Here is a 15,612-nt window from a genome sequence, read left to right on the forward strand (position 1 = left end):
CTTTGGCCAAGATTGGATTTTTAAACGAGCTGGGCTGGGCATCTCCGGCCGGACCCGCCTGGGAGCAGAGGATTACAGGGTCCCTGTGACTCGCAGGTCGGAGTGCGCAAAGCAACGCGCCCCTGTGATTCATCCGCAGTTTCCAGACGGTGCGCAGGTAGAGGCGAAGAGGAGAGGAAGCAGCCGCTCAGGACGGACAGATGAAACGACCAGGGATGTTCAATACGCAGAAGATTTATTCAATCTAAGGAGCAAACTGCTTTTTTCTCCACCCATCGGTGTTGCATTGATTCGGAAGCACTGGCTTGATTTGGCACAGCTGTAACCCATTTTTCCTCCATAACAAAAGTTTGACTGTTAAAAAGGATGCTCTGCTCCGCTCCTCTTTTTTCATGCTATGCTGTGGATTCCGGCGTCAGCCTAAGTGGCCAGTCACCACTTGAGAAATAACTGCGATTCTTTCGGTCTTAATTTCGGTGCCAGTTTCAACAAACAGAGGGCTTTTATTCTCGCACATCATCACTCGCCAGGGATTGCATCCATTTGAATTAATGTCGCACTCCATAATGGACTTCCTCGGACTGTACCTCTTACAGCTGGCTCTTATTGGTAAGTTCAACAATACTTGGAATGTAATTCAGTATAGTCGAACTTGTGCAAAATGAATGCGCTATTCCGCGGGTGGTCACCGCAGCTCACATCAGACCCGCTGTCTGATCTCCAAGTGTTCTTTAACGAGTCGTTATTCGCTTGTTTGTGTGTTTTTTGCCAAAGTTGCACGGCGAGAGATGTACGTTCCTGTCATTTGAGTTGATGTGAACGGATGCACTACAGGGTGCTGGACAGAGCGGAGATAGGATACTAGATGGCTGACAGTAATGAAGCGGCGGCACTCGCCACATATTCTCCCCTCTAGAGATGCCTGCATGTGTGTTCTCAGCCTCAGACCCGTATATTCACAGTCTGTCCTAACAGAAGATAAACGAAGCAAAGAGAGCCTCGAAAAGATTTTGCCAACTAGGCTGCTGCTGGTCCCACTGTGACTGCGAAAACCCCAATGCAGACAAGTGTGTGTGTGTGTGTGTGTGTGTGTGTGTGTGTGTGTGTGTGTGTGTGTGTGTGTGGTTAGTTTTGCGCGTGCGTGTGATGTTCGTGCTTGTGCACCTGCCTTTGCAGGTGTATTTTGTTGTCTTCATGTGAATGCTGGGGGCGGAGCGCAGAGTCGGTCCGTGTGAGCGGCGCAATTGTGCATGTGTCTGTGAGTGAGAGCCATACAGCTGCCCGAAGTGTGCAGGATCAAATCGAACACTGAATTCCTGAGCAACAATGACCCTCGGCACTGCATGCACACCAACACACACCAACACACACACGCACGCACGCACGCACGCACGCACGCACACAGCTCTTTCTCTACACAAATCTATTAATCATGTTACCTGTACCTTCGCATTGTGCCAGCTGGTGCTAGTCATTTCTAATGTCAGTGCTGTTGTTTTCTGCTGGTCTCATTTAAAATGCATCTGTGGTACAAACTCTTGACTTTTTCTGATTCTGCTGCACCCTGTTCTGCAAAATTCCCACACCATGGAGAGGAGAAAAAACTTTCCGCAGAGCGATTGCGGGCTGGAAACAGGAGTACGGATTTGTATTTGTGAGATTTATAGCCTTGATGATGACAGCTTCACATCTCAGACTCCATTTCCTTTTGCTGCAGCTGTGATTGCAGCCACTCACGAGGCACACTGATAGCAGCCTTGCTTGCTGGAAGTACACTGGAAATTCTAGGGCTCTAGACAGTATGTTTCACCACCTTGAACACTGAACACACACTTGCTGCACATCTGTTCGCACACTCGCCCCAAAGGAAGTGGTGCTTTTATGTCTCCTTGTCTTCCCTCACATTTTACATTATATGTATAACGTGTGTCGCCGCGCTGTGCTGTCGCTCAAGACATGAGCTGGGTGGGTAAGTGAAAGCTGGATGTGAGGAGTATAGATGGGGCAGTCTGTCCTATAGTCTTTTTTTCTGCAGATATTCTCACCTTGTCAAAGAGATGTGTCAAAACGACAGTCTCTCACCCAGGGCTTCATGATCCTGTCCATCAGCCACACAGGGAGACAGACACAGAGAGATGGAAGGGGGGATCAAAGGAACGGAAGCAGCTTTAGCCTGAAGGTTAGAATTAGGAAGAGGGAGGTGGTTGGTTTGAATCCACGGGGGAATCAAACTGTGAGGGGCACATGGGTCTTAAAGTGCTGTCAGAAATGTCAAGAGTTGAGTGCACCAGAGTAATTCTTTGGGATAAATTGTTCAATACCAATGGGATGTATGGTTTTTGCTTCTAAGTCTGAGCTGTAGATGTGACAATAAGGCACAGGCCTGCATGCATGACAAGTAAATTCATGTAATAATGTTTCTTATTGTACATTCATGTTTGGCATTTAGTGTCAATATTTGCGAATGTGTGTTGCTTAATTTTTTTTTCATGTATTTTCTGTGATTTGTGTTTCTGTGAGCTTTTAGCAACTTCTACCACAGTGTCCTTGAGCATGCTTAGGAGCAGCACTGGCTTTCACGTGTTTGCGTGTGTAGAAGGGCTAAGCTACACATTTAAGGACCAACACTTGGCAGTCCACTGACCTTATGAGGACCTTTAGGTTAAAGAGTACATATACTGTAGGTTGAAATGTGTTTGTGTTGCATGTAACTCTCGACCCCAAGCTCCTGCTGCAAATAAAAACACGCTCCTCTACAACTTGTCAGGCAAAACAAGGCTTTAAAAATGCCTGTGGTGTCCGGGGCTGCAATAATATCTGTCCAGCCTAATGAATGTCTCTCTCGGATGAAGCGAGGTGTATGAAGTGGATGTATTCAAGATTAGCGTGCTGTGTTTTTGCATTTCGTTAACTTGCAAGGATAAACGAATGCAATGAAAAAAGAAAAGGGAAAAAAAACAAGCCTCTGTTTACTCCAGAATGAAATTAGCATATTTACTGCTCAGTCTTGTGATGCTTCAGTGATTATCTGCCCGCACCGCATGAACATTTTGCAATCATTACTGTAATTAGTTGACCAGGTTTATCTGCATATTATTCTTCTGTAAGTGGTAGGCAGCAAATGAACACAACCTACCTTGCCATTTGCAACATGGTGGAGGGTTTGTACTGTTTTAGGATTGTGAACAGTGTTATATGCGGTAATTGGTTGGCAAGAAGTAATGATCATAAACATAAGCGACTACTTGAGGGTCCTATGCATATTTTTGATTGGTTCGTCACAGGGGCAGCAGTCAAGGAGCTAAGGTGTGAACAATTTGAGGATGCATTAAACTGCAGGGCCCTCCCAAAGAGGAACTGGTACTGCTTAGATTAAATTCATCTGGTTTGAGAGCCAGTATCGCAACCTACACAGAGGCTCAGCACACTGAAAAGGCCATCTACTGTTGATTTTATATCAGCCTGCTTTGGCAAAAAGATGATGATGTGTAATTTGTTTCAAAATATTAGCAGGGGAGAAATAGAACAGGATCAAATTGCAGATTCTAAAATGAAGTTATTACTTGTTGAAAAGACATGTTAAGAGAGAGACATTCCATTTTAACTATAAAAATACTGGATTTGATGAGTTTTTCCACAATCAAGTCATGAATGAGAGCGAGTGAGAGCTCACCAAATGAAAAATCAAATGTAATACAAATATCTTGATTATTTCTTCAAAATAAAAAAACAACAGCATGAGTCATATTATACTGTATATTATATATATATATATATACTTATACTGTAGGTAGTCATGGTTTGGTTGTTGATTGTCAGGGAGGTGTTTCAAATCACTCAGTGGAACTGAAGAGCCATTTTGATTCATATTTTGAGGACTCCAGAGCATAGTTACCCCAAAGTAATTACAGTGTTGAGACTATCGCACTGAGAGTAAGCTGACTGCTGATTACCATTCTTCACTAGGTAATTATTTACTGATTAACTTTCCAGTCCAGTTGAATAGATTTTTAAAGTACTCCTTCCATATAAATCTTCAGAGTAGGGTTTTAACATTTGTTTTTTTGTGCTGAACCGTAACGGTACTGCAGTCATGGCTCGGTGCACAAAGCCAAACACAGATGGCTACAAGCAATGTATGTAGATTGATGCAGGTAATGTCAAACCAAAGTTCACAAGCATGAATTCCGCTTGGAAACTTGAAGACATTTGCCGTTAGCAACAGATCCTGAGAGCAAAGCTGCAGTCGGCAAGTCTGGCAGATTGAGTTGACTCAAATTTTAAATTTCAAACTCTCACGCCCCTTCCCCACTAACAACGAGCTCTGCTCCTTGCTCGCCAGTGTGCATGCACCAGATTCCTGCAAACGCGCCTGTGTTTTCTCTAATCAATAAACGGCATGGAGTAGGTAGGCTGGCTAACTTACTCATAAATAGCAAATGCTAACGTCATTTAGCGTATGCCTAGCTGGAGGTGTGTGCCTGTGATATTGTAACATGCGCAAGCGGGGGGATCTGTGGCTGACAGTCAGCACTCACACAGCTCTGCGCTTAATGGACATGATGACACAGCCGCTGTGGAGTTTTGTAAAACAAACAACAGGCGTAGAGGCACGTTTTTATTTTCTAAAACCTGATGATTTATGTTGTTCTATCGGAGCATAGTGTTGGCTTCATTGAATATGATCAAACAAATGTTGCAACTGGGACTTTAACACAACAAGCTGAGTGGTGTGTAAACCAGTCACACTATGACTAGCACCAGTGAAAAAGCAGAGCTGGAAGACCACCTGCAGGTTCCTGGTCAGCTACAACAGCAACGCAGAGAGAGTTGTGTGTAAGACACAGATAGTACGTAGGCGTTACTCCACAGTAGGGTTTGTGAATGGGAATACAACTCACATGCTAACGCACATTCGACACACATCACCTGATGTGCTGATCACCTGGACGAGGAAATCACTCCTGTACTCCTCCCAGTGCAAGTTTTATTTAACATTTTTATACAGTATTATCAATTTCATAGCTTATGAGATGCTTTTCGGTTATATAGCCTATTGAGACCTGCTGCCTTTTGGGAAAGTGCTCATACAGTGTAATACAGAAGTGTTTTACATGGTCCTTATTTTTTATAATGAAAATAGTTTTCCAAAGTTGCCAGAGGGGCAAAAGGCTACTTCAGTCCCCAGCAAGGGGATTTGTCTTCTCTTGCACTACTGTCCGTTCAAAATGAGTGAACATTTTTTTCCTCATGCATTTGTTTTTTCAAACCCTTATTGAACCATGAATCCTAAACCGGGGCATGAACCAAACCGGGACTTGCTTTACACCCCTACTTCAGATACCTTTAACTGTGCTATGACCGGATTCTGGGTTTTGTCTTTCATGTACAGTAGTGTTTTCTCTCTTGGGTCATCCTTATTTTCCTCACCTTTCTTTTTACCCAACAATTTTGAATAAACTTTTCGACATCTTATACTTTGTAGCATTGGGATGATTAATAGCAATTAAGGATTTTCATCTGAGGAAAATGTCCCTAGTCTAATATGTGGCTTAACTGCATTCTGGTGAATCCAGGCTTCTGTCAGTGTAAAGAAAATGGTTTGTCTGCCACCTCTGAGATGGATTTCTGTCTGTATGGTTATTGAATAACAGTGCCAGATAGTGGGTCTGGACTTAAGAAGTAAAGCTTTATTCTTCTGCTGGGGGACTAACACTGTTGATGGGAGGGATTCACCCTGATCATTGTGCCAATATTGACCTTTTAAGTGGTTAGGGTATTGCCTGTGACTGATTCATATTAAATACAGTTTCATAGTCAGTGTCATAATACAATTCAGCGTTGTCACTATCAGTAACACTCTTTACTGAGTGCTACTAACATTTGGGCCTCAAACTCGGTTTTTGGAGTCACAGCAATCCCTGCTTGCATGTGTCCGATGAGTTGGCACTGGTATTTTTACTTGCTATTAGCAGATACCCTATTGCTATTAGTGATGGGAATTTTGGCTCTTTGATGGGGGCTGGATCTCGTGGTGCCGGTCCTTTCCGAAAGCCGTTCAAAAGAGCAGCTTAGTGTTCTTTTTTGGATACCTTTTTAAAGAGGTGGGTGTTACTATTTATCTTCAAATATCCATCAGGCATTATGCACATGCACCTGTCATGCATGTTGGGTAAAAGAGTCAGTAATAGTGTGTTTGATGTGTTTTCAGTGTAATAGCTGTCTTTGCTGCAGACTTCTGCTGTTTTCACTGTCACCGCCACAAGAGCAAGCGGAAATGTTGCAAATCGCTCGTGCAAGCATGAACCCAGCACTGTGGCTTTAGACCAGATATGAAATTAACCATACAAAGAATGGCTCTCAAGTATGTCTCAGTTCCCTTCATCTATACCAAAGAGCCATTCAAAAGAACTGTTTTGTCGTGAATGTTACATCACTATTTGAATCAGTATCAGGAGAGAAAACGTTGGATCAACTTAGGTGCATGTCTTAATGGTGGTTTTGATAGTTCTCTGCTATTCTTTACTGTCATTTGAATGAGCATTAATTAAGTGCAGCAAATGTCCACAGTTTTGCGTAGGTGATATAATCATATTTATTTGAGTTTCACAGTGCAGCAGGACAGCGACAGACACTCTACAGATCATAAGAGGAATTTTTCTCTCCTCACAAATCGCTTCCTAATTAACAACCCCACACACACACTCACACAGAGTGAAAGGCCTCCCGTGCATCCAAACCAAACTCCTTCTGTTGCTCTCAGCAGTTATTTAGCCTCATCACTATGCTTTGTATGAGAATGAATAATTTCCTCCTTGCATGTTTGCCAACCTTGAATTGTGACAGTTAATATTATGGGTTTTTGAAAGCATGCACTTTATGCATTTATTCTGACAAGCCCACCTCCTCGCCACCACCCCCTGACACATGTATAATTTATACTCACCCTTCATTCACATCGGTTCCATACAGGTAGCTGCTGCAGCATTGCACTGTTTCTTTGTTTCTCTTACAGTACAGTAGATAGTTCTCTGTGCCTTTAAGTTCCTCTGACAGAGAGAAGGGAAAGGATAGTGTGTGAGAACTACAGGAGCAAACATAGCAGGAAAAGGAGGATGTGAATGTGAATAAGCCGTGTGTGACAGCGACAGAGGGGATTTATTTTTCCATGAGGCTGGAGCTGTCGTTGGGCATCTAACAGAGAGGAGATATGTATCCTCTATGGAGCGTCTCACCAGACTTGAGTTGCTCTTTAGATTCACGGTATGTCGGCTCAGTTTGGAACCTCCGACTTACTGTGCCGCTCCTCTAATTTTTGTAAATGTCTTTTTTGTTTGTTGTTTATGCGGAACATCTGATGCTCCACATCCCAAAAGTAGAGATGGTAGAGATGGCTCGCCCCAATCTCCACCCAAGATCTTCACATTTTAAAATTTCAGTTTCGACACTCAATCCATCTTATGTGATTGATTTACTGATGTAATTCGTCAACTGTCTCCTCACTGAGATAATGCTTTGGCTAAAGTGTTTTAGGAACAATGCTGCTCTACCTTTTTACATCTATCATTATGACTCAAGAAAAGAATTTAAACATAAAGTCAGAATGCTGTGGGTGTGTTTCATTGGTGACTAGTTGACATTTATTGCCGGTTGTTCTCTGCTGTCGTACTGGTTTTCTCACTGCGCTGTGATCTCTGCTAGGACGAGTAATACTGTATGTACAAAAAGCAGATGGAAGCAATTACAGACGGTGGAGAAAAGAGCTAAATGGAGGTCCTAAGATGGAGATAAACATACTCAAACTGCAGCAGTGATGCTAGTAGGGAGGATTTTGTAGGGTGAAACCAAAATGACAGCACTCCTTATTATGTTAAAACCCTGTCATTTCCACTGGCTTTTGTTGAGGGATGATTATGCCACAGAGACAATTACTCTGCCCTTGCCTTTCTAAAAGGATATGGCATTTACTGACACTGTATTCCATAGCCAGACTTTAAACTTTGTGATGAAAAGGCTGCAAAATGGTCCAGGCTGATTGTGAGAAAGCCTAAAAGGCTGCAATTAATCAGAAGAAAAAGTTTTGTGAGTGGGGCGAATAGGTAGCATAGAGTTGGCTTGGCAGAGAGAATGACAAGTGGTAATGAAACAAGCTAGCAAGCATTCAAGGCCCCTTCATCAAGTGCTCACAGTACTTAAAACCTCTAAGTGTGTCAGCATGTATTCAAGTATAAGGAACTTTCGGTGTCTCATTGCATTGGGTGGAAACCATTTTCTAGACCGATTCTGTAACATAAAAGCTCTTATTACGCCACCATTTTATTGAGAGAGGAGTTGACAATCATATTCTCATCTTGCATAGATGAAGCAGACATAAAAATATGATAAATATATAATGATAAGCACAAGGCGTTCATTCACAGGGTTCCATTCGTTAATCACACATACTCACGTTCCAGCCATTTAAATGTCACAGGCCTGCCTGAGCCTCAGTCTGAGCCTCCTGTAATGATAGTTTTTATGCCTCCACGCCAGTGACAGCTGTCGCCGGAGGCATTTTGCTTTGTCCATCTCTCCGTGCCTCAGTCTTGTTCAGGGTTTGGGAGTAACGGATTACTTGTAACAGCGTTACATATTTAAAATACAAAATACGAGTAACTGTATTCAGTTATAGTTACAGTTTTAATTGGTGTATTCAGAATACAGTTACTTTCTTAAAAAAGATTACGTTACTACGTTAAGATTACATTACTGCACCATACAGGTGGCACCGCGAAAGCGAGCCACCTGTATATGTGTGTGTGTGTGTGTGTGTGTGTGTGTGTGTATGTTTGTGTGTGTGTGTGTGTGTGTGTGTGCGTGCGTGCGTGCGTGCGTGCGTGTGTGTGTGAGGGGTCTCATGCCGACAGAGTAAGAAAACACACCGCCGTCTTAACTGCTACGAACAGGAGCAGATCTACTCCAATGAGTAGAACACCGAACCCGACATCAGCCTCTGACGCTGCAGCTGCCCCGGTGCTATCATTGGTGTGAACCGGTGTTACCCCTACTGTAGTTTCCCTGTTGTGTTTCTCTAACAGCAGCAGCTGTGCTCAGCCTCTCTTGTCACATTCACAAACATCTTACCGATGATTTTCAGGCCACATCTCACATCTACTGTGGAGGATATGATTGTATCAATGTGCAATACAATACTGCCACCTTTGAAAAATACATTTCGTAGTAGGGGAAGCCAGGTACAGTTGTAACAGGGGACGGTTTAAACACCTTAGATTGCTCCAATTAGAAACAAGCTACTGTGAATCATTCTGAAGATGTATCATGTAGAAATCTTGCTCTAAAAAAGGAGCCACATCAGGATCTCACACAGTAGGTTATCAACAAAAAGTGTGTTTCTGACATTAAAAATGAACTTTTTTATCAGTATCATTTTTGGATACTGTCCTGATATTAAATATCATAAACTTGAAACTTATTTTTAGAATCACTTTTGTGTAAGCTAGAAATAAAAATGTCTAACATCTGCTAAAGTAGCAGTTAAGCTAGGCCACATGAGGTCAAAACATAGCTGAAGGTCCAGGGACGGTTGTAACACTCTTGGATGGATAGATAGATGGATGGATGGATGGAGGGAGGGATAGATAGATAGATATAGATAAATAGAAAGAGTTGAAGATGTTAAATGTTATGAGTTTAAATGTAATGAGTAGTAGCTGCTGGTTAGTCACCTCTAATGTGTTTGTGATTGCAGGATGCCAAATATCAGAAAGAGCAAAACAGACAGATACGTAGCTGTGTTTTATCTCTGTTGGGAAGAAGAGTTTTCTCTTTTATGTTTATTGTTGAGGATGTCCCCCTCACACCCATGATGAACAGTAGCAGGACAAAATGTACCACATTTGGGTTTTGTGTATTTGCATAACTTTTTCTCTGAAGGGAACAACAGGAATAAGATTGTTCTGTAATGTGTAGTCAGCGCCCCAGATAAACACGTTCAACTAGACGATTTTGAAGTAAGCTTAAAGTAATCCAAAAGTATTCAGAATACATTACTATACTAATCCAAGGGATACATTACAGATTAAATTTTAGGTTATGTAATCAGCAATTTGTAGGGGAATACATTTTAAAAGAAACCCTCCCAACACTGGTCTTGTTGACGCAATAACTTAGGAACCACTGGAGGGAAATTCTTCAAATGTGGTACTAACGTCCACTTGGACTCAAGGATGAACTGGTTAGCTTTGTACGACAAAGGTTAAGGTTAGTGTAACCTCACAAAATACATTTTTGTCCATAGCTCAAAAACTCCTAAGCTATTTATCACAACATTTCACACAAATGTCTAATAGAATAAGGGTCCAAAAGAGACTGCTTTCTTAGAAGTGGCAAGAAAGCCAATTTTGTTTAGAGTCAGAACAACCTTCTAAAAAAGGTTTTAAACAATGTGTTTTACTGTATGCCAGACATATTATTATTGTAGCAGCAGGATTGTCTTTGAGGATTATGAATTGGTTCAATAAATGCTTATTTTTGTAAACAACTGCTGCTTTTCTCAGAGTTTCTGTTCTTTTTTTTATTGACTCAAAAGTATTGATGCAAAAGCCAAAGATATAAAAAGTTAATTACATAAGTGACTCAAACTGGGGCTATGGGTTATCCATCTCTGCCTGCCACAGCTCACATTTAGGTTAGGTCACATTAAAGGAGTAGTTCCTCCACTTGCTGGCTTACTTTTCCCTTAAAGCTTTCAGCAAATGAGAACAAATCCCTGTCCGGAGCAGGAGCCCAATCTAGATCACATCCTGCAGCCTCTTCTGCCAGGGTCCGGGATCTGGGGAGCTAACTGGTTTCTAATCAGAGCTGCAGCTTCTGCTATGGCGTTCCGCTCAGCCTTTTTGAGATAGGAACTGAGGAAGAGTGTGAAATCAGGACTCAGGATTCAGGTTTAGTGCCAGGCTGTCAACTGACTAAGCCAACGGGAGGTGGAGGATGATGGGGATGTGTAGAGCGGGCCAAATCACAGCAGGCGATCCACGTAGCCTGTCTCAGATATGTGCCAGATAACATTTATGAGGGCTAATGAAAGAGTTTGCGGCTCAACACTCTTACATGGTTTCCAGCCCACCGTGTGCCACTTAGCTGATTATATCTTTTGAGTCTTACATGTTCCACGTCAACACCCATTCAGATGGGAAAAACATGCAAACATTAAAATTGGAAAATGTTCAAGATTTCAGAAAGATCCAAGATTTTTTTTAAACTGTTTATTGGCAGTCATGATTGGGTAGTTTGTGTTTTGTCTCATTTCCCAGAATATTTATCACACAGTCTGATTTATCTACTAAGCTACAGTATGCAATGTTTTTGCATTAAAAATCTAATAAACAAGTACCATATGTTATACAATATCAGTTAGTATTTTTCTGGGACCTTGTGTTTACTCCACAAAATCACACCATTCTGATGAAATTAACCTTTCATTGATGTTTGGGACATTTAAAAACATATGGACTTATTTCAGGGGAACCATGGTTCCAGATATAAAAGTCCTGTTCCTCCCTAAATAAACATCATTAGATGACTCATAGTTGGAGTGGCTGAAACATCCACCGAATAATGAGAAACGTAATGACTAGATATACACATGAAGAGGTCAACTATGGCTCCAAGGATTCCCAAGTTATGGCAGAAAAATCCAATTAGCACTGTTAAAATTTTGTTGCTCACATTGCAAAAAGCAACCTTTAAATGTTAATTTGTTAATATTCCGTTTTCGATCATAGTAAAATTTTCTTTAAGTTATTTTTTGGCCTTTTTCATGGCTTTAATTTTAAAGATGTATGAATGGTGACAGGAAAGGGGGGGAGCTGGTATGACATGCAGAAAAGGGTTGCAGGTCGGAGTCAAACCTGGGGCCGCTGCGTTGAGGACTTTTAGCCTAGAAAGGTCATTCCCATTCAAATCAACGCAGCAGAGCTAACTAACTGACTTGCGGCAGATTGTGAAGGTGAGGTTTTGCAGTAATGGAAACAGTGGAGAAGGGCAGTTAGGAGAGCAAACAGCTAAATGAGTCGCATTTAACAACTTCATGCTTAACCACACACTCTTATGTCATGTTACGTTACGTATGTTATATCAGCACATATGAGAGCAAATTGATATCCCCAGATGAGTGGCAACTTTGTTCAGCTTGTTCCCTGTGTCTTGTGTGCGTAGTGTGGGGGCATAGTGGTCAGCCAGCTGTACACGAGTTGGCTGCTGACTTACATGCTGCATCGATTACAGAAAATGAGCAGAGGCGCTTTCTACGGCCACACTGACGTGTTGTCAACTAACAACAGTCGCCATTTTTTGTACCAGTCAAATTATCACGCTAAACAGCTCGATGTCCTTCCTATCCATTTAAATTTTTATGGGAACAACCTCATCGGAATTTCTCTGCCTGGTGTCTTCACCATGGACACAAGTTTTCACAACCAATACTGTTCTGTAAATCACTGCACACATCTGTGTATCCACTGAAGGGAGAAAAAGTTGCCTTGTCACGGCTATGTTGGCAGGGTTAAGATAGCGGTTGTTGTCTTCCTACAGTAAGCGACTACTTAGCAACATCCATGAAATATATGAGAGAAAAATAATCACGCGTACAGTAGCTTTATCAAAGCCTTTTCTCTGTGAAAGTAGACCCAAGAGCTGAGGGGTGATAATTTGTCAACCCGTTTCACGTTACACTTTGACTCATTGTAAATACACAAATATTGATTGAAAGCTTAAAGCTAAACTAAAGATGTATTGCTCTTTACTGATTTAATGCCTCTTTAGCATTCAGACCACAAAAATATGAGTTGAGTCATTAGGATGAGTGACAGGTGCAGTGACAGTAACTCCATCAGATGAGTGGCAGGAGGGCGGGACTACCGACAAACTTCCAGTCACAAGCCTAAAAGTAGAACATTTGAGCTTTAAATGGGGGAGTATGCTGCAGTTATAGAGAAACCTGACATAGACTTTAGCAGTGAGGGAGTTGGGTAAGAGTTAAATTAGTGTTAACATTACATTTATGTCCTACGGGCCTGGGGGTGGATTCCATGTGACGATCATACGCAGCTTTTTGCGGGTCTCCAGTTAAGCTCAGAATAAGACAGGGCAACCCCTTCCTATCTCCGCTCAGTGGATCATCTCCCTTTAGCTAAGCTGATAAATCCTGCCTTCAAGGTCTTTTTGTTCCAGCACATCTAAATACAGTTTAAAAAAGAAGATTTATTTCAAAGGAGATTCGAGAGGGTCTTGATTGACATGCTACACACAATATAATAAGAAATGAGTTGCATTGCTTTCTTCTTTCATCTGGTACATTTCGCCAGTGGGATCACATATTTGTATTGCAGCATCTCTCTCATGTCTCTTACAGGGATGGGCAAATCACAAGTCGTAGGATTTGAACTTGTGACTCTTGTATTGCTTTTTGTGTTAATTGTGAGGTCAACCAGCCTGCTGCTTTCTGTATAATGCATGCAGTTAGAACTCTCCTCCGAAACCAAGCAATTAAATAGATGAAACCCTGATCTCATTGCTCTGAACATATTGTATGCTCATTTAAAAAAAAAAAAAAGGACAGACCTGAAGATTAGTGGAGCCAATAAAACTAAGGTAAGGGAGCTTAGTAACACAGGAATGAATGTAAATAGGATTCAGCAGCAATGAAAGGTACAAAGTGGTCTAATTAAATCCCTCTCGATGTGAATTCAATTTCCCCAGGCCTCACGGCATCCTGTCAGTGACAAAGAGAGCTGCCTCTCTTTGTCTTCCTATGAGTAAATTCCAATTAGGTAATGGGTGTATGTTGTGTGCCAGTCAATCACAGTCAAAGACTGTGTTGTAAAGATGATCACAGTGGCAATATATTGAGGACAACCCTTTTGGTGCCTCTTATTTGGAACAATAGACAGTTAACAAAGATATTGATTTTCCTCTATATGCTCGTTGAGAGAGACAGTCAGTTCATTTAGAAACTGGCCCTGTGCAACCGCACAGCGTTAATCGCTCGAAGGGTTTCTCAGAAATATTGATAACACTCATCCATCCCTTTGTACTGTAGCAGCTTCTCCAGCCAATTAACACTTGCATCCACTGCTAAAGAGATTTACATGTCTTTGAAAATTGAAAATGTTTTCCCCTGGTGTTATCCATTTCAGATCATTTTGGTATTTGGCCAGTCCCTCACATATATATTTGTAGTAATACCTGTAAGCGACTTGGACATTGTAAAAGTGAAAAGCAACAAAAGCAAATTCTGGTGTGGAGGAGGACAGTAAACTCCCTCACCTGTCTTAATCCGATTGGGCCTTTGGAACAGAAGTACGAGAAAGATAGACTGCAGTTACACACCATCGCCTCCCTCAAACCACAAATGCACACATACACACTTAGATATTTTCTTCAAATCGAATTACTGATGCCTGCTGTGATGGCCAGTGTAGGCACAGCTCCCGTCATCGTCTGAGTTTGCTTTCAGAGAGCCTCATTTATTTTGAGGAGAGTTTTTTTTTTTTTTTCCCAGACACGCTCTCTCATGTGGAACAGTGAATATAAGATATAAAACCCGTCTGCTCGTGACTTTGGGCCAAGGCAAGATCAAACGACAGAGCAAGGGGGGGGGGGGGGGGGGGGGGGGGGGGGGGGACTGAGAGTTAGAAGAGAGGAGAGGAAGAAAACCAAAGAAAGAGTGAGGGAAAATATTGGAAGTCTATTCCAGATGACTGCTGGCTCGCCTTCGTCTCCTCGGTCACGGCACGTCTCATTTTTAGGTTTAATTTGCTGCTTTTAACTCTGTCCTTCGCCCTACCCTCTTCCGTTTGATCCTGGATGCTCAAACCCCCCCACCCCCCATGGCCTCAGGCCTCCTTGCTGAAGCATGACCCAAACCACTGCCATTGATCTAAGGTCACTCACCATCGCACCGGTGACCTTTCACAGATTCCAATTATTTGATAATCCACCACATCATCTATTCCCCATCCTTTGGGGCAAACACTATCAAAGCTCGGGCACTTTTTGGAGGCTTTTGCTGCTCCTTAATAGTACCACTGTCAAGGAGATGAAGGATTAGGTGTAGATTGCCTCTGAGGTAAGAGCCTCTTGACTTACTCAGTTACTACTCGATGGTATCTGAGTAAGGTAATGGACACGGTCGCCCAAAAAGAAAAGAGAAGAAGTAAAGTAGAACTTAAATGGCCTTGTCACATCCTACAGTGCGGCAGATAAAGTGAAAACCCCTCCTCCACTGTCAGCTGCCATGACCTCTTGTCTGATCAGCAACCTGAACAAACCCAGAGTTACATGTCCACACCGTGGAACAAGACGCCATCCGATCTTGATAACCACTATATTGGATTAAAGCCATGGAGCTACAGAAGAATACTCCTCAGTGTACCCCTGCCTTCATGGGGTTCATGAGGTTTCAGCAAACATCAATATCATTTAAGGGTTCTCACAGTGTACCAGTGCTCTGGGAGCGGTGTTGTAGTACACTCCTAAGTGGAGGGGGGTTAAAATGCATTATAAGATGAAGACGCTGGCGTTAGACAGTGAGCCAGGAATCTGCCAGGGCCA

At 42.2% G+C, this 15,612-nt stretch overlaps 1 protein-coding gene across 1 annotated transcript in view; it reads left to right on the plus strand.

Annotated features, from left to right (window-relative positions):
- Positions 1-529: 529 nt before the first annotated feature.
- Positions 530-15,612, plus strand: part of gfra4a (GDNF family receptor alpha 4a) — a gene marked incomplete at its 3' end in the record, with an annotated part of 147,632 nt that continues 132,549 nt past the window's right edge. The window contains exon 1 of the mRNA XM_083923935.1: positions 530-609. Coding sequence (XP_083780061.1) covers positions 552-609 — 58 coding nt within the window. The 5' untranslated portion in view covers positions 530-551. The remainder of the gene's footprint in view (positions 610-15,612) is intronic.

Source organism: Echiichthys vipera (assembly GCF_963691815.1).
Source record: "Echiichthys vipera genome assembly, chromosome: 12".
NCBI classification, from domain to species: Eukaryota; Metazoa; Chordata; class Actinopteri; order Perciformes; family Trachinidae; genus Echiichthys; species Echiichthys vipera.